The 24,342-nt window shown below is 42.2% G+C and overlaps 1 protein-coding gene across 3 annotated transcripts in view; it reads right to left on the reverse strand.

Moving 5' to 3' along the window:
• Nucleotides 1-24,342, reverse strand: part of LOC143353976 (protein groucho) — a 124,365-nt gene that overhangs the window by 19,783 nt on the left and 80,240 nt on the right. The window contains exons 6-9 of one of the 3 annotated variants that reach the window (XM_076787613.1): nucleotides 21,295-21,574; nucleotides 17,784-17,809; nucleotides 6,162-6,305; nucleotides 1,301-1,845 (exon numbers count right to left, since the gene is read on the reverse strand). In XM_076787613.1, coding sequence (XP_076643728.1) covers nucleotides 1,301-1,845; nucleotides 6,162-6,305; nucleotides 17,784-17,809; nucleotides 21,295-21,574 — 995 coding nt within the window. Of the gene's footprint in view, nucleotides 1-1,300; nucleotides 1,846-6,149; nucleotides 6,306-17,783; nucleotides 17,810-21,294; nucleotides 21,575-24,342 lie in introns of all 3 variants that reach the window. The other 2 variants (XM_076787610.1, XM_076787614.1) reach the window with 2 other exon arrangements.

The following is a 24,342-nucleotide window of genomic DNA, read 5'->3' on the forward strand; positions in this document are numbered from 1 at the left end:
TATATCGAGAAAACACTGTATACAAAGGGGGAATGCTATTCGCGACTTCGTCGACATGCTTATCAAATTAAATAACTACAAGATCGAGTCCAAATAAAGTGAAGATTGTGTGCAGTGTTTCACGATGTATGATATACTAAAAGGTCAGCTAAAGATAGACATAAACACTAAATACAGAAAAGACCTATTAGTTAAATCACCGGAGAATAGGACATAAATTTACTAACTGCTGTACAGGGTGCCCTCACTCAAGTGTAACACCCAGAATATCTTCTTTAATTTTGACAAAGTGAACAATTTCGTATGTGCAATTTGTACGGTATCAAGTGATTAGTAATCCCGCAGGACTTGGTTTTTTAAATGTTGCTTTTTCTCGTAGTTTTCAAGACCATCGATGTTTTTTCTTTATAACTACATACATTTTCGTGATGCATCGCGTAGCTCATACAAAAATACATTCAAACAAGTACTGTGACGTGACCTTCAAATGACCTTGCACTGAGGAGAGCATGTATATGTACAAAATTTGCTAAGGCTGTGCTCGTTTTATCATCTACGTGGATTCTTGTTTTTCATTGAATTTTTCCTCGTGATTTTGGGACGGGTTAAATCTTTTCGTTACATTTTTGTAATTAATTTAAATTTCTGCGAGATGAACGTTGATTTCCTTATTGAGCCTAATACCAATGATTTGAATTGACTACTATGAAATTAGAATTCATTATGTCGTGTTTGTAACTCTGGGTCCAAGTATGAACCCAAGTACATACCGCCACACGCGAGGTTTAATACGGTTTAATAATAATTGTGCTGCGTCAAAAAGGAAGCATAGAAATCGTCTTTCGTGTAATACAGTGTTTACTCGATATATGTCCACAATACGGGTCTACCCAGGGACATATATCAACTAACAGGCATTATTCTTTGATGAGCTCTAACGGGGACAGTTGTGGGACTTTTATCGGCTAGATACTTGGGACATATATCGAGTAAAGACAGCAATCCCAAACGATACGATTCTATTGCATTACTTGGGGATGAGATACATAGATCCACGATTAAAATTTCTATTGCTGTCGAAGGATCGATTAAAACATTTTCAGCTATGGAGCCTTTGAAAAATAACCGCTGGTGGATGTAAAGCGTGGCGCTTCGGGCGTTAAGCGACTTCCCCTAATCATCGTCCGAGACGTTTCATTCAAATCATTCTGGTCGATTAGAACAGCAATAAAAACCGGGTGGGAGTCGTACCGATGACGGGTTCTAAGGAGGGCGTTGAAGAGAGAAAACGTGTACTCACGGTTTGCCTCCGGGTACTCCGACGGATCCCATGGGAGTCCTCATGGCCACGTGGGGATCGTAGAGCTGCGAAGGCGGTGCTCTAGGCGCCACGTAGCCGTTATATCCCATCATGTCGACATGAGGATGTTGGCCAGCTGGTGCCAGATGGTGAGACGGCGGGCCGGGTGGGTAGTGCTGAAGATAGGCGCTCGGCACACCGGGAGGCGGTGGTCCCTGAAGTAGCTTGCCCGAACCCGAGGGTTTCAAACCGCCCGAGCCGATCGCCGATCCCGAAGTCGGCGTCATTGGCTTCGAGATCGGTGTGGTCGGCTTCTCCCGTTCCTCCATCTTCTTTGCCGAGGGTGTGCTCGCGTTGCTGCTCGTTCCACTCCTAGGCGAATGGGGCGGCACGTCTTTTTTCGTTTGAATGCTGGCGCTCATGGCAGGCACCACCTTGTCCAAGCCGTTCTCTCGGGGCGACGTCGTTCCGTTCACCACCGGGCTGGTTGGTCCCTCGCTGGCATCGTCCACGACTAGGTCCTGATCGCTTTTCTCACCGTCGCTCTGTTGCAAACAATAATTGATCAGAACGTGTACACACATGACATATTTCTTTCAATTCAACCGAGCGCGACTGACTGCTCGCGAGCTGCCGACGCACTATGGGACCACAAGACTTGACGGCGATTAAAAATCTGCACAGGATATTGCTACCCTTTTGACAGTGTTTCGTTTCTCTGCCTTCGAGTACTAACGAGAATAAGAGACACGGAGACACCAGACAGCGAGAGTTTACTTCAACTGTTATTCTCAGAAAGGAATTATTATATCTCGATATATGTCCTAAACACGGGTCTACCCAGAGACATATATCGGCCAGGAGATACTATTCTTTGATCCACGCCGAAAGGACAGCGCAGCTCTAGAGGCCTCGGTCGCCCAGGAACACGGCAGGAACCGTAAATGTCCTACACGATGCATGTCCAAAACACGGGTCTGCCGGGACAAGTAGTCTGGGAGATTGTTATTCTTTGATACACTGCCGACCTTGTATTATGGTACACTCCTCGACGACCGAGGTCTCTCGAGCTTTTCGACACACCACGCGGCAGTGGGGATAGTTCTGGGGCTTTTATCGGCCAGATATTTGGGACATATATCGAGAAAAGACTGTATATCTTGCAATTGACGCGGACAATTTTTATTTTGCATAAAAATCCGCGGTCTACTGGTAACTTACTAGGCGAGCTCGTATTCCCCTCTCCTACTCGTGCGAGTCAGAGCGCGGTAGTGGGGGTAGTGGCTCGAGCGTCGGCTGCTCGCGAGCATTCAGTTGCTCAATCCTGATTTAACGTGCACCGTTCAGGACACTTATGCAAAGTGGACCAATGAAGCTAACCTTGAATATTTTTGTTGTTTTCAGTAATATAGAAAAATGATACATACAAAACTTGCACGGCGCAGATTGCGTATGGAAATGCTATGAAGCGCTTAGATAAAGAAACGCTATTATCTTCGTATGTCCTAAATCTTCTCGTTAACGAGATGTTACGCAATACATTTTGGGATTTCACATTTCAGTAAATGTATAAGATTTACAGTCTTAGCGAGCAGCATTGAATCATACAGCTCTAGGGTAATTATCTTGAGCCATACTTAATCAGAAGATAAAACACGCGCTGAGTGTGTTTGCAGTGTTGACAATAATGTTTCGATAATTTTTTTAGGTATCGCTCCTGGCACTTGAACATCTTGCAATATATCGTAACATATGTATATCTGATTGAAATTTTATTAATCTTAACTTGTGAATCAAGTTAATCGATTTTATCAAAAAGACACTAACAAAATCGTGAACATTCTTATTTCGAATATAGTTTGAATATTTTTAAATAACTATTAATATTAGAATTAATCCAATATTATCCATATTGGATGGATCCAATATATCCAATACTATACAGGGTGTCCCGGAAATGTCGCACTTCCTTGAAAGGGGCGATTCGCGAGGTACAGTGATTTCTCTATATATGTCGCCAAAGCCTGGATGATAAACGTCCCTCGGGACCTCGAAACTCGACACCCTGTATTTAGTTTTACCGTAAGCATCCGTTGTGTACTTAGAACGTTCGATTGTTTCGATATGATCAGATGAAAAGAAATAAATCGTTGATTACATTTTCCAACGGGTTCCATTGACAAGAGACCGTCTATGTCGTCTCCGAAAATCTGCAACGAGTTTTGTGATTCCCGAAGCCCGAATGCGTTGGTTCGTATTTAACGGAACGAAGGATTTACTACCACCAGAGAATGTTTGTCGAATACACATCGCGAAGTTTGCATATCAAAGTTACATATTGGCTAAGCTAATCAGCGTTATCTTATTTAACGTCTCGAATACAGTTCAACGCTTCTTTCACGCCACAGTGTTATATCAAAATAATGAGAATTACATCATCGTTGTTGTACGATAGCGGTTTAATTAAAACACGTTGTCGACGGTTATCTCCGGCAAACGTACAGAGCTCAAGAGAAGAATGGAAACGTTGACATACCGAGAAAAATTCACTATACAGTGAATTCTCTATATAAGTCGCCGAGGCATGGCTGATAAATGTCGCGGAATTATCCCCACTACCGCGAGAAGTACAATGTGACGAGCCAAAAGGCCCGAGAGACCTCGATCGCCGAGGCGTTTAAGATCGTGTAGAACAAAGAATAGTATCTCCTGATCGATATATGTCCCTGGCTAGATCCTTGTTTTGGACATATATCGAGTACACACTCTATTCGTTCATTCATAATAAAAGTGACATATAACTCAAAATATATTTATAAAAAAGATTATGTAATGTAAAGTACATGACAATTATCCCAGTATCTAAATAACATCAAATTATTTTACATTTCTAAGTTGGTTATATACATTAAAAAAATTGGCAATTTTAGGTCATTTTAACATGGCTCTCCTGTAAAATTTCCTTCCTTTGACTGTCGCCGACTCCTGGACCGTAATCGACATCAAGACCCGTATTGCTGACAAATATCGGGAATTCACTGTACTATAGTCAAACTCATACGCATTTCGTACGTTTAAGCGGCGCGCAGTGGGGCTGGATATCTTTTTTGCCAAAACTATTTTAGCGCTATTTCAACGTTTAACCTATTATAATCAGACTGCGGATTTTAGGTAATTTTCAAATGGCTCTCCGGTAAAATTTCTTTTTTTTTTGTCACTTTTATTATATATTAACGATATTTGTTGACACCTGACATGCAAAATATCAATATACAATGAGTTGACAAATATCGTCCACGAATACAGTGTTTACTCGATATATGTCCAAAACACAGGTCTAGCCCGGGGCATATATCGGCCAGGAAATTCTATTCTTTGATCCACGCCGAACGCAGAAAAGGACAGCGAAGTTCTAGAGTATACCCCGCGGTAGTGGGGATAGTTCTGGGACTTTTAACGGCTAGGCATTTGGGACATATATAGAGTAAACACTGAAGTGCACAATTTTCATGGAGGTTTCATGGAATATACGAGCCGTTTAATGCAAGAATGGTGCAAGTCGAGGTGGAATAACGAGGAATTCAGTAAAAGTTCTACAAAGAACGATAATTAATTAATCAATTATTTTATTTAACAACGATTCAATCCTTCAAACACGTTGTTAACCTTTTGTATGCTATGCCGGAGTCATTCGTGACCCGTAGTGGTGAGGATAAGCTCGAGCGACCGGCAATATGTACAATTTTATTCCGATATAAGACGCCGGTTTTTATTTCGAAATAAGAAAATCGCTATCCCCTTTTCTTTTTTTCATTATGTTCCCTCAACACCGCTTAATGCCCTATTATGGTGTGCTGGATAACTTCACGGGACCCATAAACTCTCGGCCCTCTTAATAGCCAAAACTCCGTAGATTGGCGATAAGGTAGAGTGACCAGGTTACCGACAAAAATAGGCGAAAAATGGTTTTACGTGCCTCAACTTTTCGTCCTTATATGAGAATATTTTTCGCTGGGAAAGGGCTCATTCGAAAGAGGAAGGTTCGATCTAGCGCGCGCTGGTCTTGAGCTGACGAGATTATGCAGATATTTGGTAATACAAGCGTTAGAAGTAGGCCAAAAATTGACGAAGTGCGTGCCGTGGAATCCAAGCATTTTTACGCCACTGGATGAGTTTTCTGGATGAAATCGAGAGTAGCGCGCGCTGGAAAATATCTCCAGCTACAAATTGAGCTACATTTTGCCTTGATTCTCTGCGAAATAGAGCCAAAAACTTGGAGCACGTTTCTGGCGTCAGAATTCATAATATCGATAATACGAGAGGCCATCTTTTGCGCACAGACAATTGCGCACGACGGCATAGCACACGGTTCTTTTGGACACAGTAACATTGGACACAGTGGGTTTTCCTCTTTCCTAACCCTAACCCTAACCCTAACCCACTGTGTCCAATGTTATTGTGTCCAAAAGAACCGTGTGTCCAATAATACCGTGTCCAAAAGAACCGTGTGCCATGCCGTCGTGCGCAATCGTCTGTGCGCAAAAGAGCCATCCCCGATAATACAGAGCAAAAAATGTGACAAATTTAGTCACAGACTTAAGACCCGTCGGATCAAGATCAAGACGGATCTTAAGGATAATGTCAAGCCGCGTAGGTACCCTCGCCCGAAATAAGACGAAAGCCGGTCCCGAGTGATCGCCTTATATCGGAGAAACGCGAAATATCGTCGTGGGTCATGAATGATTCGGGTACAGGCCCAGAACTCGCAGGAGCCCGAGGGTTAAACGAAACGGACAAACATCGAGGTACACCAGTGTTACATTAAACGGCTGAAACAAAGGAAGTATACCAGTGTACTCACGTGGCCGATGTCTTTATCCTGCTCCTTTTTCATTTTCTTGATGTGCATGGGATGGTCGTGGTGATTCTGAGAGTGATGGGAATGGTGGGTCTCCTGCGGTGTTCGCGGACGACTGTATTTATCACCGGGCGATATCGAGCTCCTCTGTAACGTGACGAAAATTACGTTTCGCGTGTAGTCCTAAACGGGATCCGCGGACAGATCGACGGGTCGATCGACGAGACGCGACGCGAGCGTCGCTCGGGTCGATCGTATCAGCCCCGCCGGGAAAATATGTTCTGCCGGTGTGGTGCGTACGTACACACGTACGACGGGGTCGGGAAACGAGTTTTTGATTTATACGGACGATTAAACGGGCCGTAAGGCCGATGAAGAAGCGTGCTAACGACGGGCCGAGCAAGAAGACACGCGTTCCCCGAACGCGCAACAACCGCGCCGCTCGCAAGCCTCGTTAATCTCTAGTTAAATAACAGAGAACCGGCGCAGACCGAAACAACGGGTTACCCGTGTGTTTCCTGCGGTCCGATCAACGTGACAAAACCGTAATTACCTGCGTCGACGGTTATTATCAATTGTCACGCGAGCCCGTTCGCGATAATCGATTTCGACTTCGCTGCGCGCCGCGCCGCACCGCACCGCACCGCACCGCGCCATTTCAATGCCAACGGAACAGGATTTTCAGCGTTTCGCGTTCTTGAATGGCGTATCGACGAGACGAAGCCACTGAATACGACCGCGATCATTTCGAAACGGCGTATATAACGATGCTCGATGGTTTAGCCCGGTAGTTGCCTCAACTCTGGTTAATTTAATTAAACCTCCAAGTTAACCCTTAATCAGGCGACGAGCACCTCGCGTCATTTTTAGATAGGCTCGGTGAACACAGTGCTGCGGCACACAGTGGACGATTTCCTTAAAAAATGGGACAAAAATCGATATCGCCCAAGAACTCAATTTATTGCGAGTATTGATTAACACTAAACCTACCACGACCGGTCAAACTGACCTTTTCAATCTTCTACGTACAATTGATCACAACGATATTTATCATTACGATTTTATTTATTTATCTTTTTTTTCATGAAATATTTGTAGCCTGTTCTATTACCCTACCGCGACCGGTCAATTTGACCGCACGAGATAATATGGTATTTAAATAGCTCTTCTAAGCCTAAACAATCGGTATAAAAAAGAGGCTATTCTCAATGTGGCACGGCAAACTCAAAATAAATCATCTATCAAATTACACACGTTTCATAGCAAATACATCCAAACCGCAAAGCTGGACGACACAGTACAATTTTGTGAATCGAGGAGAGAGCATCGCATTATGTTTTATATCATTGAAAGCATATAAAAATAAATTTGTATCATCATTTTATGCAAGTTGTTCATCTACTAATTCATTCAGCAACAAATTGACTATTATATACATTTCATTATATTAACAATAACTTTTTATAAGGACCGGTATACAAGATAGGTATACAAGAAGTGTCGATAGGTTTAGTGTTAAATAATAATATTAAACGTACCTCTTAACCTTCGTAAATCGTTGTAATCTTCCTTGTCTAGCAGACAAGGCGGAGGAAGTTACAGAGAAAATAGTGGAAGTTGTTAATTACAACTCTTTTATATGAGCCTATATTGAAAATTTAAACAATACATTTTGTAGATCTGTGTCAATGATACATATCCTGAAAATTTCATCGGAATCGGCCAATGCTGCAATAAGCTATAAACGTTTAAAGGTGGTGAAAATTGCAGTTTTTCACAATTTTCAGAAGCCTATGTCTTTAACAAATGTAAGGATTCTTGTATCTTTCAATGCCTGTAGTTTTTTCTGCATCAACCGATTTTTATGAAATTTTCAGAATACGTGTAATTGACACAGATCTACAAAATGTATTTTTTAGTTTTCAATATAGGCCCACATTAAAAAGTTGTAAACAACTTCTAGACTTTTCTTTGTAATTCCGACCAATTGCATTTTTTTAAAATTTCTTTTTCACGTCATGTAATAAACTAATTGTTCGAACTCCTCAAAAAAATCTAAGTCGTATGGTCCAATATTAAAAAAGTGATCGTCCTTTTAGAAGCGTTCGAACATTACTGAAAAGGAACGTATCAGTTTTACGTATTAGACATTGATAAATCATATTACCAAAATATTTTGATTTTTTAAAGAATTTTTTTACATATTTGTCCCATTTTCAGAAATCGTCCACTGTGCGGCATGATGTGGACAAAATTGAACTCATCGCTGTTCGATTTTGATCTAATTGTTCGGTCGTTAAGTGAAATATGTAATTGTAAATATTGATTCTCGAAAAAATCGATAGATTAGTTTAAAATTGGGTAGTACATCAAAATTTAATTACTAGATTGCTAGATTGCTAGATTGTTTCGAAATAAAAATTGTTTGCATCGATTACAATTCACAGGAACCAAGCGGAAAGTTCTTCCTTCTTTTAATTATTTTGATTAGCAGGAGCTAATGTATTGGAGCCGTTAAATTCTTTTAATCTACCTTCTGCTTTAAACTGCATTTACTCAGCTTCACTATAAATGCGTAAAATTCAAAGTCTACTAATTACTAGAGAGTCTGCTAATTTTTTTAATGAATAGTATTTGTTATGCCTTAAATAAGGAGAATCTGAACAAAGGTACGGTATAATTTTAGTTTCCAAATTTCTTTTCTCTTCAAAAAATAATTTTAAAGAATTTCAAAGCATCCTGTAGTTTTGATTGTTTTATATCAAGAAGGGTGATGTAGGTACTACATACATTGCTATATCAGATTTTTTCTGTTACAAACTCCTATACTGAATGTTATTCATTTTTTTTAAAGAGAAATTCATAATTAATTTTGATTTGGTTGGAGTCCATTTCCCAGCACATTATTCCGAGAAGACGTCACGAGTTATACAATAAATTTGCTTTTTAATAAATATAGATACAATATCTAATGAAATGGAAGACAAAATTAATGCTCACTGTTTGGTGCTTGAAAGAAAAACGAAAGATTGTGACCGAAATCGATATTATTTATTTAAACGCAATCGTGTGCGCTTAGGCACTGAAATAAGTATTGAAGATATTTCAAGTGACCCTATATAGACTATTTGATTTTTTGTCCCTAATTCCCATTTAAATGCCGCACTGTGCAGTGGTCCACAAACGGACTTATGCTATTATAATCATTTTGAAATAAAATTTTTTCTAGATAAATAGTTACAATTTACAATTTTGCAAAGAATAATGAGGAAAAAAGAGTCTTCAGGTTAATAAAAATTATCTTTAATTCACTGGGGATCAGATATGTCGTGTGAGTAATGCAGGGCTAAATTAAATTAATTATTTATTTTTTTAGGTATCACAGGATTCAAATACAGTAGGACCTCGATTATCCGAACCTCTGATATCTGAAGTCTATAATACCTCGACGTGCTTCAAATTTAAATGTTTACGGCGGTTCACAAGCAACACTTCTCGTTGTACAAATGAATGCAGTGTCTACTCTAAGTATGTCCCAAATGCCTAGCCGATAAAAGTCCCAGAACTATCCCGACTCGAACGACCTCGGTCGCACCTGGACAGCTCCCGATCTCCTGGCCGATATATGTCCCTGGCTAAACCCGTGTTTTGGACATATATCGAGTAAACACTGTAGCGACTCGGACACACTATGGGCTTCCTACGGCAAACTTGATTATTTTTAACATTCAACAAGGAAGAATACAATAGCAAACTAACCATTACACATACATTGATTCTGAAGTGATACAAATTATTTTATTTGTCAACGATCCGTGTTTAGAGCGTCAGATGAAATGATATAGCGTGTTTTAATCCGAAGCCTTCGACTTAAATTGTCAGACAAGGGGTTAACCAGTTAGCTGTTTTTAACGAATATACTCGTCATGCAGAAATAGCAATATCTTGTGTTACGACGAGTATACTCGTCACGAAGAAATGGCAATATTTTGTGCTACGACAAGTACACTCGTCAAAACAGCTAACTGGTTACTTTCTGCGACGCAATTTAGATACACATTTTTCAAAAAGATTGTGAACAGCTAACTGGTTAAGTAACTGTTCTCCTACACAGACTCGTGCGTTCCCCGTCCAGTTCGAATAATCGAGGATCCATTGTACTGTCATTTCTGCGAAAGTGTAACCATTTAGGGTCGAAGCACGTTGTTCGCTACTGGTTTGATCGAGTAGGGCCTCGGCTAATTGAAAGCAGAGCACAGCCGAGCCGCGGAACAAAATCTCTCGCGGCGCATTATCATCCGGGAGCGACGTTCGCGCGCGAGTGCATGTTTGGTCGTTCGAATCCCGGCACTTGGCTCGAAAATTTGCATTTTTATGCATCCGGCACGCGACGTTTACGGGCACCGTTCAATTCCCGGGAGGGGGGGGGGGAGGGGGATGGTCGGCAAATGTAATCAGCGTGGTGGACAACAGCTTGTCACGAGCGGCGAACGCTCGGAGAAAACGGGGGATGGCATTAGGAGGGGTGGCCCGAGGCGTCTGCGAATACCACGCGCGGCGCATACGGAGAGAATTAAAGGAAGCGCGATACCGGAGGAGGAGGAGGAGAAGGTGGTGGTGGAAGAGTCGGGACAGAAATAAAAGGAAGAAAGAAAGAGAATAGAAGGGACAGGAGGTGGATGCTTTGGGAAGAGAGGTCGATAATGATTATAGAGTCGGCGGAGCGCGGGAGAGAACGAAACGAAACGAAACGAAACGAAGAGACACACGCATACACGCGATGCATACACGGAGGCTTGCCCCGGCAAACACACAAAGAGCGAACACGGACGAGAAAGAACCGAGGAAACCGCCCGAGGATAGGTCGAATAAGGAGAGAGGAAAATAGAATGGCGAGAGGTAGAATGAGAGGGCGTCGATGGGCGTTTCGCGGTCCCGCGATGATTACAGGCTCGGCAAACCTATAATACACGCTGCTATCTGCCCCCCTTTCCACCTCCCCTTCTTTATGGCTGCTACGGCTCTTTCCATTATTTTTTTCTGCCTACCACTCCTCGACGGTCCCTCTATTCGTTCGTTCGTTCGTTCGTACCGGGCCGGTTCCTCTTGGATCGCGCGGGGCTCTCGCAAGAAGATCGTTACTTGCATTTTCTACGGGGGAGCCGTGCCTTCCCTTCGGCTACGAGAAAACTTTCTGGACGAGGATCATCCGGTGGACCCGGCCGACACGAGGACCTTATTCTTAGAGCCCGATACCATCGAGCCTAGCACTCGCCTGTAATTACTTTCCTAACTTTATTGCCACCCGATCCCGATCCCGATCGCCCCCCCCCCCCCAATCCCCCTCGGGATTCGCATACACCGACGGCATTTTTCATTGCCGAATAAGCGATCCACCGTTTCGCAGCGATACCGATGAACACCCTCTGCGACCCCCTACGTCAGTGGTTTGCGAACTTTACGTTATTAAGCGCCCCTCTCAGAAAAAGTCCTTTCTCAAATACGCCCGCCTTTAAAATTTCACGAAAGTTCATTTAGAAGTACGGTGTTTACTCTATATATGTCCCAAATTCTTAGCCGATAAAATTCCCAGAACACAGCTTCGCTGTCTCCTAGCCGATATATGTCCCTGGCTAGATACGTGTTTTGGACATACAGTCGGGGACGATGTTAAGTGGACACTCTTAAAAATCGCATAACTTGTTTAAAATTGATCCGAATTATTTGAATTTTCTTTTTTAGATGTTAGACCGATTAGTTTGTTAGACAATGAGTAAACAAATATGTTATTTAGATTACAATTGGTTGGAATGATAAAGTACAACGACAATTTGAGAAATGTGTTTTGTAGATTCCGGTAACTTGCATGCATACTGAAAATTTCATTGAAATCGATGAACGTTGCAATGAGCTACAAACGTTTCAAGATGATCAAATAAGGGCAAAATTCCCTGGCGAGGTCGAAAATCTGCGACCCTTCACCCTTCAGTTTTCATCTTGAAACGTTTCTAGCTCATTGCAACATTGACCGATTTCGATGAAATTGTCAGTATGAATATAAGTTACCGAAATCTACAAAATGCTGGCAAGACCCGTCTTGTTGACATATATCGAGAATTCACTGTATCAGAAAATGAAGAAGCAGAGAAGCAACCACGTCACCTAATAACGAGATCAGCACACCATCCGAAGATAACAAGAAATTTATCAGGCGCAAAACACTTGAGAAATGGCGAACGGAATGCACTATCATAAACTCTGCCGGGCCGCATAAAATAACAGCGCGCCATTCCAGTTTTACGCCCGAGTTGCCGTACAATGTAGGCCAAGTGAAATTATTCTGGTTGCTAATCAGACATGCAACACTGACCAAAGAAATGAATTTTGCCGACATATCGATGACATTTTTCTGGTTAAATTGATACCAAACACGATACAATTAGTATCACGTTTACCTATGCAATTCGAACCTCGATTATCCGAACTCTTCATTAGTCGAATACGTGTTTCACATATAAACAGTTCCATGTAGAACACGATTCCGTGTACGGTAAAGATTGAATCCAAAATTGTAGCTAGGTAACGGATCTATTATCTGAAAATTCATGTTCTACTAATTAGTACCGATAATTAACGGCATCGTGAATTAAACAATCAAGTATGATCGGAAACTGTACAGTGTTTGGCGTCTTTCCAATATCGAGAATGTGTCGGGAATGCGTTGATAAAAGGATCCTAAAGATCAAGACGCATTATTTTGACTCAAGTTTTATTCTTTTCTGAGATCAAGGGACAGAGTCTATAAACGATATAAGTCACACTTCGGTCCCGAAGTTTCCACGAGTGAATATCCAAGCAGTCCTGTACCTCAATTCGTAAGGAAGTCCGCGATTATCAACAATCGCATTATTGCGACGAGGATCGACGCTACCACAGCACTCGAAACCAATATTTTTTTCTCCGCAATGTGCGCGTGGAAAAGAGAGAAACGATGAAACCGACTGACAAGGGACATTACCCAAGCCGAATTTAACGAGATCTATACAGATTTTTAAAAATATTTACACGTATCTTTTTATCTGCAATGATCCATGGGGGTTAAAATAGCCCTCAAAGTTGGGGGTGACAACCCTATTTTTGCTGATATCTTCGGAACTAGAGGGTCTAGTACAGTGGTGGTTCTAAACCTTTTCAGTGATCAGCACCCCCTGAATCTAAAAATAAGTTCTCACGCTCCCTTGAAAAATGTGTTTCTATTTCTTTATTTAGAAAATTGCAAAATACTTTATTTTTTATTTCTTTATTTAGAAAATTTAGGAACTTCTCTTGCACCTTTGGAAAAGTTCCTCGCACCCCAAGGGGTGCACGCACTGCAGATTAAGAACCACCGGTCCAGAACAATGATTTTTCTTGTAAATTTGTGTGTTTTCGATCAAGGAATATAACTATATAAAAAGATTTCAGATAAAAGAAGTTTTCAAATACTGTTTAAACAAATCATTTTTTCCGAAATATCTTTATACCATTACATTCCTTCATCCAAAACACACGAATTTAAAAAAACATTGTCCACTAGTTCCCGAGATATCAGCAAAAATAGGGTTTTCACCCCCCCCCCCCAGATACCGCAGATAAAAACAAAAATACGTGTCAAATATTTTTCAACAAACAAATTTCATTAAATTTCATTATGTCCCACGTAAGCCCGTGTTTTTTTTCCCCCAGGGGTGGAGGCGCGCAGATGAGAGAGGAGTCGACGTTCTTAGGGACGGTTAGGGTTTTTTCCTCGCCGGCCACTTTTCCCTTTGCCACTTTATATAGTGCTCCCTCCCCGGGGTTCGTCGAAAACATAATTGCGCGTATAGTAGACACTCGTGAGAGAAGCACGCTGGAGCCACTCGTTGTACCCTTCACGCGCACGAAAAGTTACACGCGTGTAACGTACCTGTAATACACGGGCGCCGCGTCGCGTCGCGTCGCGAGTACTCGTGCTGCGTCGAGCACCTTGTACGTGCGTTAAAGTTGCGTGCCCACGGCTCGACGTATACACCGGCAACGACCGGGATTAGGAATAGTTACGAGTGGAGGTTTTAGAGCGAACGAGGCAGCAGGAAGAATAATTCTGTGTTAAACGAAGCGGGATCGTGCTGCGCGACTGTGCGGACGTTGCTCTCAGAATGAAGGGACACCCCAGCTTTCGACCTGACAAGCACCCGAACCTCGGACTGAAAATGTTGCGACGAGTATATTAGGTCTTGAGTGCTTGTTACCTTTCGTGTCATTTCGATCCATCAACGAATAAAGTTTAGCACTTTTGCTAATATTTCCAATGTTTGCCGTTTTGTTTGTATTTGCCAATGTTTCAGATGAAGTTGAATGGTTTTGAGAGCACATTCTGATGGTACATTTTTTTAAATGGAATCATATATTTTTTATTGCATCAGCTCTTGCAATGCTCCTTCATATTCTTTACAAAAAAGTATTAATCTATTTGTGTAAAAAAATCATTAGTTTGGGAGATATTTCAATTGTAATGTCTCTTTACAGAAAAGGTTCAACGTGGCGACCATTTGCATCAGAACATTTTCTGAATCGAGAAGTTAATCACTCACTAACATTGCGTAGCGTATCTGATGTTATTTCGTTACACTCATTGATGTTACGATCCCTCATATTGGTCATTATGGTCGAAGACTCAGCGTACACTTTATTTTTTAAATAGCCCCACAATTTCGCGTATTTCGTATTTCGCTGTTGTAATTCATCTTATATTTTTATAAAGTGGTGTCAATACAATATTTTCGAATTTTCTTGCTCTACCGCGACGTGGTCATAAATCCAGGATTTTAAACTTTGCATTCTCATCCATTGATATCTTATAGAAAATTGTATATGGTTCATCTCTCAAAAAACGCATCCCGCATTTCATTTAGAATAAAGTTATTACCTTTCCTTCGGACAATATTAATAGTGGATTGGACTTAGGCCACTTTCAAAGCGATAGTTTTAACCCTTTGACAACTTTAACTTAAAACGAAACATTTCTTCTGACCTAGAATATTGCCCCTCTATATCTATTTTTTCATGTTATACATACGAAAATGGTGCAACTTACTCGTACAATACCAAAATGTTTAGTAATTTATTAGATACAAACAAATTTAATAATGTGAAAAATATTTTGAATAATGATGCAGCAATTTTTAGTGGCGCCTCAGAGTCGCCACTCGAGTCCTAAGGGTTAATTATTGAACTAACTGCGAAAACTTATGTGTCCAAAATTAACGTATATGCTCTGAATATACTAAACCGCAAATGTTGTTTATGACAGCTAACTTGAAGTTTTACGCGTAATTACGGGCTACAAAAAATAATTGACAAATGGACTTAGGCCACTTTCAAAATAAACAGTAAACACTGTACTCGCTGAATTATTATATTAACCCTTTGCGGTCAGGAATTTTTTTAGTATACTTTCCGAGTCGAATGCGTCTATTAGGTTGTCCCAAAAGTTAATTCCGTTTTCGATTTGTGCACAAATTGCAAATTAACCTTTCAACTGGGGATGACGAATTAACTCGTCGTTACAGTGAGTAATTTGATGAATTTTCTTTATAGCAAACCAAAAACTCATCTAGAAACGTGGACGCTATCCTAAGATCTTAACTCACGATTTACTTCTGTCTCTCATCGTAAATCTTCGATCGTAACGAGTGGACTGCGGATTTTATGCATGAAGAATTTAAGAATGCGTATTGTTTCCAACTGGCTAAGATGATTAAAGAAAGCAAGAAATTTTTTATTTTCTGTGCAGTGCAATTGAAGAAGATTATTTTTATTTTGCACAAAGATCCGCAATCTAGTCATGGGAGCCAGAAAACGTGTTCATAGAAAAGATACACTGTACGACCAGTTTGTTACTTTCGTTTTTTTTTTGTTCTTTGGGTAACGCGAGTTCAGCTACCGATACAGTGAATTCTCTATATATGTCGTCGAAGCATGACCGATAAATGTCGCGGAGTTATCCTCACTAGCACGGTGTATACCCCGTGAGGAGGCAAACTGTGAGGGACTTTCGCAAACATATTCGTGGCATTTTTCTAATGAAGATGATACCAAACTCGATATCACTCGGATCATATTTACACTAATTTTCCGTTAACATAATTGTAATGGGAAGTAACTTTCGTCGTTCATTACACAAGTAAATATCATCTGAATTATATCGTATTTGGTATCATTTTCATTAGAAAAATGCCAAGAATATGTTGGTGAAAGTTCCATAAAAGAAATGAAAAATAAAGAAGTTTTGTATTGGATTAGCAGTAGTCTTCTGGTCTTACACCAATATACCTAACCCGTGTTATGTTTACCCTCCTCGGCGGGCATCGCTATCCTTTTCTAGGTTCGGCGTGGATCAAGGAATAGTGGACCCCTGGACGACAAATGACATCGAGACCCGTGTTGCTGACATATATCGAAAATTCACTGTATTTAAAGGCTCCTCGAACGCCGCGATGCGTAGTCTGGTGGTTTTCCATTTTATGCACGGTAATTTTTTTGCTATAGCAACATGACTTCGGAATATTAAACTCAAATGTACAAACGACAATAAATAATTTTTTGAGAATTTTTCACCCAAGAAAAATAGTCCCAATTTAAAGTTTCCCTACCTATGGGTTCGAGGAGACATAAACCCCCCCCCCTCCCGTGCTAGGGTTAAGACATTAAAAATCGAGGTATACATTCGTATCGGGAGCGGAGCGCCGGCGCGCATTGTTTTCGCGTAATTTCGTGCGTCCGCGATACAGCGAGACGGGTTTTTGTAGCTCGTCGATTCGATACGATTGGATTATTTATCTACGTCATTAAATCCTTCGAAATCCCCGCGAGGGAAACGAGCAGCGAAACGGATAAACGGCGAAAAAATGCCCATCCGCGTTTATTTGTTTATTTATACCGATAGATTGCGCGTAGAAGTTCGACGGATAATCCGATTGTTAACTCGACATTTCGATAAATGATTTGTCTGCGCTCCCAGCGGAGAAATATTTACCGGGCCGCGCGCAAAATACGAGAGCCATAAATCGCGGCGCGTATTATTGTTTCATCCGTGATAAAACAGCGCCGCGCTGACATAATTTCATTTGCGTAGTAAACCTTAATTACGACACGCGAAAAATAACAGCAGGCGACCGACCGACGACGAGAGAGAACACCCCCTCCCACCCCCTCCGGACACACGCTCTTCTCTCCTCTCCACCCACCCTCCACCCTCTTCCCGAACCCACCCTCTCTGCAACGTCGATTAATAATTTAATCCGAGCCGGCGATGTCATCGTCGAGCGCGATTACCGCGGCGCGCTTCCGGAAAAAGGCTTCAAATATTCGTTAAAAGCGAAAGACCGACGCGCGGAAACAAAAAACAAAAAAAAAAAAATACAACGATGCCCTGGCGAGGCAGGACGAGCGCAAAACTCTCATTAACGTCCCGATCCGAATGCTAAAGCCTCCGAATGCCCGGCAAATCGGTTTTCGAACTCTCGGACCGCGCGAATCGTTGAAACTATATCCGCTCGGGAAAACAAAAAAAAACAAAAAAAAAACAAAAACATTTCTACTCACGTGTCTCTCCTCGGTGGAGCTGAGACCTGTAACGAGACAAATGCAAACAGTCGTCAGTCAAAAGCCCATCCGGTGTCCGCGAGAGGGAGGGTGTGGGGAGGAGGTAAAAATGATTTTCATGCATGAGGTCCACGCGATGCGTGGAGTCGGGGGCGTCCGGAGAATAGTGTGCGAGAAAGAGAAAGAGAGAGAGGGGGGTGGGCGTGTGGGCGGAGGAAAAATTGTCGAAATTCCGGCCACCGCGCGTCGATAAAATGTTAATAACGTGCACATAAAAGGGAGGCTACGCCGAGGGATGGTGAAGGGGTGGCAAGGGTGGCGCGGAGGGTGTAGATGGTGAAAGAGCGAGCTGCGCCCGTATAAATGATCTTCATGCATATTTATGCGCTTTTCGCTCAAAACCGCCGGTGTCCGCTAACAGGGTGACGCAAACACGCTCACCCCTGCCGAAAGCGGATACCCGAAAAGCGCTTTGAAAATTTCCAGTCGAGCGAGTTCCGAACCGCACGCTCACGCCACGTCGGCTACATATTTTTTTTTCCACCCTCACTCCCGCCCACCCACCTCGTTCCACCACCACCCCCCGCGGTCCACACCTAGGTTGGCGTTGCACACCCCGGCCAGCATTTTCGGTGGCGCGCACCCCTCGGCGGTCGACTCTGCTCGATTTTTCCCCACCCCCTCGCCCCGGCCGAGCCGAACCGAGCGGGTATCACAAAAGCAGGATCAAACGGATGACGGTGACAAAAAGAGGGAAATCCAGGCCGCTCGTGCGCTCTCGCAGGTGAGACTCGTTATATCGGCTCTTGCTCGTGGAACGAGGATGGCCAGTGCCGCCGGAAGGGCGGTGGAGAGGAGGGGTGGGGAGGGGAGGGGGCGAGAGGTGGATGGCAGACGAGGGGCACTCGACGTGACCAAAGGCCGGAATTTCGTTAATTTCTTTTCCGGTCGCGCTCGCCGCAGCGGTGGCAATTAAAATCGTGTGACAGGGCGAAAGATATGCGTATAACGAGTACCGCGGGGTTTTACGATTCTCGTCGAGCCGACTGCCCCTCCCCGCCCCTCCCCGCCCTCGTTCTCTTTCTCTCGCCCTCTCCCCTCACTCACTCTTTTGCTCTTTCCATTCTCTCTTGTTGGAGGAATTCGATCGTGAAGTGCAGGCCGCGTAGGGCTTCTGCGGTTTTTCGAATGGACCGTGTGGGGGCGTGCGGGGAGTATGATAACGCGATACCAAAGGAACCGTGGAAATTAACAGGCGGCGGTAATTTGAATTGATGTCGGCCGGGCTTATACGGAATTTGAACGGTACGCGAAGATCTGATTTTTATTCGGACGATGAACGCGCGGTTTTTACCGCGGCGGTTATATTATTTCGGGTTTTCGTGCGCACGGCCCTCGTCGCGTTTGTTGCGAACCGATGAGAGAATTGCGTTTCGAACATATTACGATAAGGCTCTTTATCACGCGACATTCCGCGAATCCACTTATTTCTATTGTTGCGCGCACTGTGTTGAAGTAACACGTTCGCTACCACCGTCGCGCATAGTCAGTGCAAAAGGTACTCGTACGGCAGCCAATTTCAACGAAAGCTTTGTAGAAATTTGTTTTTTAAAGAAATTAAAGAAATTTTAAAGAAAGACAATTATTTATCTACAGTTTTTATGAAAATATTGACCCTCTGGGGCGGTGGTTCTCAGCCTGGGGTGCGAGAGAAGTTGCTAAATTTACGATGAGAGCAGTAATTTCATGTAATTTCATAAATAAAGAAATAGAAACACATTTTTCAAGGGGGTGCAACAACTAATTTTTTTATTCAAGGGGGTACCGAAAAGGTTAAGAACCACTGCTCTAGGGAGTAGGTCTGTGAGAATCGTACGAATAGATTTCCGATAAATATAGTGATTTCTCTATATATGTCGCCAAGGCCTGGATGATAAACGTCGCGGAATTCTCCCCACTACCGAGGGATATACCCCGTGCGAGGCCGCCAAGCTCTAGAGGCCTCGGACGCCGAGGAGTGTAAACATAACACGGCTCGAGTATGTCTCCTGGACGACAAGTTGTTGACATATATCGAGAATTCAGAGAACAACAGTTCTCTTAGTCATAACAGGACTGCGGATCTTGAAGTATTCATACAAATTTTAAATTTTAATGATAAGTTTTGTCTTACTACAATGAATCTGCCAGTCATCGAAAGAGATTTCCGTTTGGTTGAATTTTTAAAAATAAATTGGAAATTCCAAGAAGATTCGGATCCAACGTATTAACGTTCAAGTACACAGCATGATCTTCAAGAATTCATCACTTTCCTCTGCCAAATTGTTTGAATATTTCGTGAAGGGTGTGATTGCATAAAACATTTTCACAACGAGAGCAGCTAACGAAACAAATGGTGGTAGCGAACATATTAATATTTTGTCTGATCGTAACAGCTCTTGGTCTAACTCCGACCCAACGCATATAAGTACATCGAATGATGCATACAGGGTGTCCCAAAAGGTTACAGTTCCTTGAAATAGGTGATTCTCTTAAGAGTAACTCTTACCTTTGCGAAAATACACTGTTTACTCGATATATGTCCAAAACACAGGTCTAGCCCAGAGACATATATCGGCCAGGAGATCAGGAGCTGTTCAAGAAAGGACAGCGAAGCTCTAGAGGCATCGGCTCATGACCCCTCACGGAGTATATCACGCGGCAGTGGGGATAGTCCTGGGACTTTTATCGGCTAGGCATTTGGGACATATACAGGCTAAACACTGTATTCTCCGTGGCTTGGTTAAGGAGTTATTAACGAAAAACACGGACCAATCAGGGCGCGACAAAAGCAGACGCACTCCGGCAGGTCAGCAGGTCCCGCTGAGCATGGTGTTGTCATTGGACGAGGCGGAGTCCGTCTGCTGTAGCCGCGCCCTGATTGGTCCGTGTTTTTTGTTAATAATTCCTTAACAAAGCGGCGGAGAAGATTTTCTCAAAGGAGAAAATCTCTTTAAATGACCTCAGGAATTATCCCTTTCAAGGAAATACATTTTTGGACCACCCTGTATATGCGTTTTTAGATTCTTCCAACTGCTATCGAAACGTTCTAAATAGTTCAATCTATACGCAGATAATAGATATTTTAAAAGTACTACATATTAATTAGATAATTTAATGATTGTGGTAGTTTCTTTGAAGTAACGTGTTTTGTGAAGTGTTGCAAATTAACAACTGTGTCAGAAATGTCCCGGTGCGAATGTATTAACAGAAGCAATAGTTATTCGAACATATTTCGTGTGTTACACGAGGGGATCTCGAGGATCGTTTACAAAAAGCAGATGAACCGCTGCAGAACGTACTTTATTTATCTGTTGACGGTAATGTTGTTAGTAAAATTATGTTCCGCAACGAAGCGCGTTCGCGTTCGAGCGTGCAACGATCGATCGCGACGCAATAGGTAATTTTCGCGCGGCGAACGTAACACTCGTCTGCCCGGAGTCGACGATAAATAAAAATATCAATTACTCACCGCCATTGCTCTTTAAATCATCGGGCTGGCCACGATGCAGTTCCGGTTTGCCGAGCATCGAAAGCGGATGTGCCGCCGTTGTACCGGGTGCTGTAGCGGCTCCCGGCGTCAGACCAAGACCAAGAAGAGCCGTCGAAGCGGAAGTCGGCACCGGAAGTCCACCAGCTGGCCCTAGTCCCGGAAGTCCGGGTAGTCCAGGATGAGCACCTAACGGTGTCCCTGCTGGCAGTTGTTGAGCATGCATTTGCTGCAATAATCTCGATATGTCGGGTCTCTGTTGCTGGAAACAGAAAACATTGGTTCTCAACGTCACTGGACATGGATCACGACCAATATCGACGCGTGCTCAACCGAACTCATTCCCCGCGAAGGCTAGTTTCGAATGTCTGGGAACCTACTCTCCGTACGCCGGATGATGGCCAGCCTAAGTGTGCTTACGTTCTCCCTCTAATCCGATTCCCCCACCATCGAACGCATTGTTGCTACAGACTGAGAACGATGACGAAGAACGACGACGGTCATATCGAGACCCGAACGAAATGGAACGATTTGAAGAAATATACAGAGTGTTCACGCTATCACTTTAATTAGTATTAAAAAGAAAATGGAAGAGGAAAATGTAATACTCTTTTTGCAAGCAACGTAGTAGAGTATGTCATTTTTTTTTTTTATTAGCAGTACTTTTTTTTAGAAATGATGATGACCTTTGATGTTTTGACAAATTCTAAGGTCATACAAGGTCAGAAATGGAAGAGACGTTTTGAATATATCGTGCGTAATATTCCGTAAAAGTTTACAATCCACTGTCCAGAGATGTGAACGACTCGAAAAGCAAAATAACGCACCAGGATATTTGCCGTTTTTGCCATTTTTATATTTGTCACGCATCCATATTTTCCATTTTTATATTTGTCATTTTTGAATATTTATTTACTCCTTTTTATATTTATTTGCAGCCTCGTCAATAAAATACTCTTGTAAACGCACTAGTAGTATGAAATATTCAAAATGTTTCCTCCATTTTTGACTTTGTGTAACCCTTTGAACGTCATTGTGTCGTATACGAATGAATGTCTTGACACACGTTTTCGCATGATATAAAAAACTATACAGCAGTCCGATTAAGAAATTGACGGTCACCTTCGTTTTTAAAAAGATAGTGCACACACAAAAGAATTATATACGTCATTGTGTAGCTAACAAAAAGCAGAATCACTTTTTCCTGTTTCATTTTCTTTTGAATATTTATTATTTGCAAGAAAAACGCTGCCTACTGCTAGCGTGATCACTATGCTGCAGATGTTTATGCAATTTCAGTTTTTAAATGCAAGTTTTAAAAAAGAGGTATGTAATAAAATACTATTTTCTATGGGAACAGCCTTTGTAAATCCAAAACAAATAAAAATCGTACTAAATTCTATCAAATTTTATATTCTAGCATTTTTTGAGAATTATAAATACAGTAAAACCTCGCTAGTTGTGCAGCCTCGTTTATTCCACGGAAAAACCTCGTTCCTTGTCTACTAGCAACTCCCACCACGAGGTGTTCCAGGTTCTGAAACTCGTGGTGGGTATTGTGGTGGCTACGTAGAAACAAAAAAAGATCGACACTACGAATCGCTATGATTGGTTACTACGGTTACCTCTTACGTTGCACAACCTCGATTTTTCCATGCATTTTTGGTCCCGTTTCGTGCAACGAGCGAGATTCTACTGTACACAGGGTGACCGGTTTTGACCTATAAATGCAAATTGCTCGTACACTATGTATTTAAAGTAATTATTTATAATAATAACGTAAATAAGCTCTTTACGCCAAAAAATCACTAGTTTAAATGTTTTGTCCGGAACACGTTGGTTTACTCGATATATGTCCACAACACAGAAATGTGTTGTTCACAAGATATCGACCTGTCTCAAAATAAATGGACCGCTCTGTATAAAGCGAAACTAAACGCAGCGAATTCTGGTAATGGGAATGATCCACTCTTTCTCATAATTTTCAAGTACAATGTTTACTCGATATATGTCTACCATACGGGTCTAACCAGGGATATACCTGGGAATAATACCTTGACTTTGGAATAATATAGTCACTGAATTCTTAATGAAAAGGACCACCATTGTAGGTGTTTAAAATAGGGTGGTTCCATTTAAAAAAAGTCAAGGTGACCTTGATATCCAAAAAAATGACATAAAAACAAAATTTTTATGGCATCGTGTCAGCCCCATTGTACCATTCAACTTTGTTCTTACCATATTTTACGTATCTTTAGAAACAACAACGATATTTGAGGTGCAAACGTTAGGTGACGCATTCTACTGAACAGGAGATACTATTCTTTGATACACTGCCGAACGTAGCAAACGACAGCGAAGCTTCTTGGCTCCTCACGGGATATACCCCGCGGCAGTGGGGATAGTTCTGCGACTTTTATCGACCAGATATTTGGGACATATATCGAGTAAAGACTGTATACCGCGTGGCGCAAAGAGTTAAGGTTCAGTTTTTCCACATTCGCCATTGAAGACTTCGGTCTGCAATATGATTCGACAGTCAACACATTCTCTATAGGTGTGCGTTACAGTGATTCGAAAGGGTACTAGGACAGAGTCCGCGACTGATGTTCGAGAATTGTGTTCCATTTAGCAAAATAAATACAACGAATTCTCTATATATGTCTAAACCTACCACGGTCAAAATGACCGGTTTTCTATTCCACAATTATTGAAATTATAAAAACGTTTTCATAGCAAATTACTGAATTTACTTCAACAAGGGTCTTGCCAGTGTCGTGTATCGTCCTGGAGGCATACCCGAGCCGTGTTATGTTTACACTCCGCGGCATCCCTCGCGGGGTACAGCTCGCGGTAGTGGGGATAATTCCGCGACGTTTATCATGCAGGCCTTGGCGACATATATAGAGAAATCACTGTATCTCCTCGACCGTGAGGGATCCAAGAATCATCGAAAAGCCTGACGAACACCTCGACCACAGTCTCAATTTGGACTGCTCCTCCCATCCATCTCGGTCATCGGGGCGAAGA

The sequence above is a fragment of the Halictus rubicundus genome, chromosome 5 (genome assembly GCF_050948215.1).
Source record: "Halictus rubicundus isolate RS-2024b chromosome 5, iyHalRubi1_principal, whole genome shotgun sequence".
NCBI classification, from domain to species: domain Eukaryota; kingdom Metazoa; phylum Arthropoda; class Insecta; order Hymenoptera; family Halictidae; genus Halictus; species Halictus rubicundus.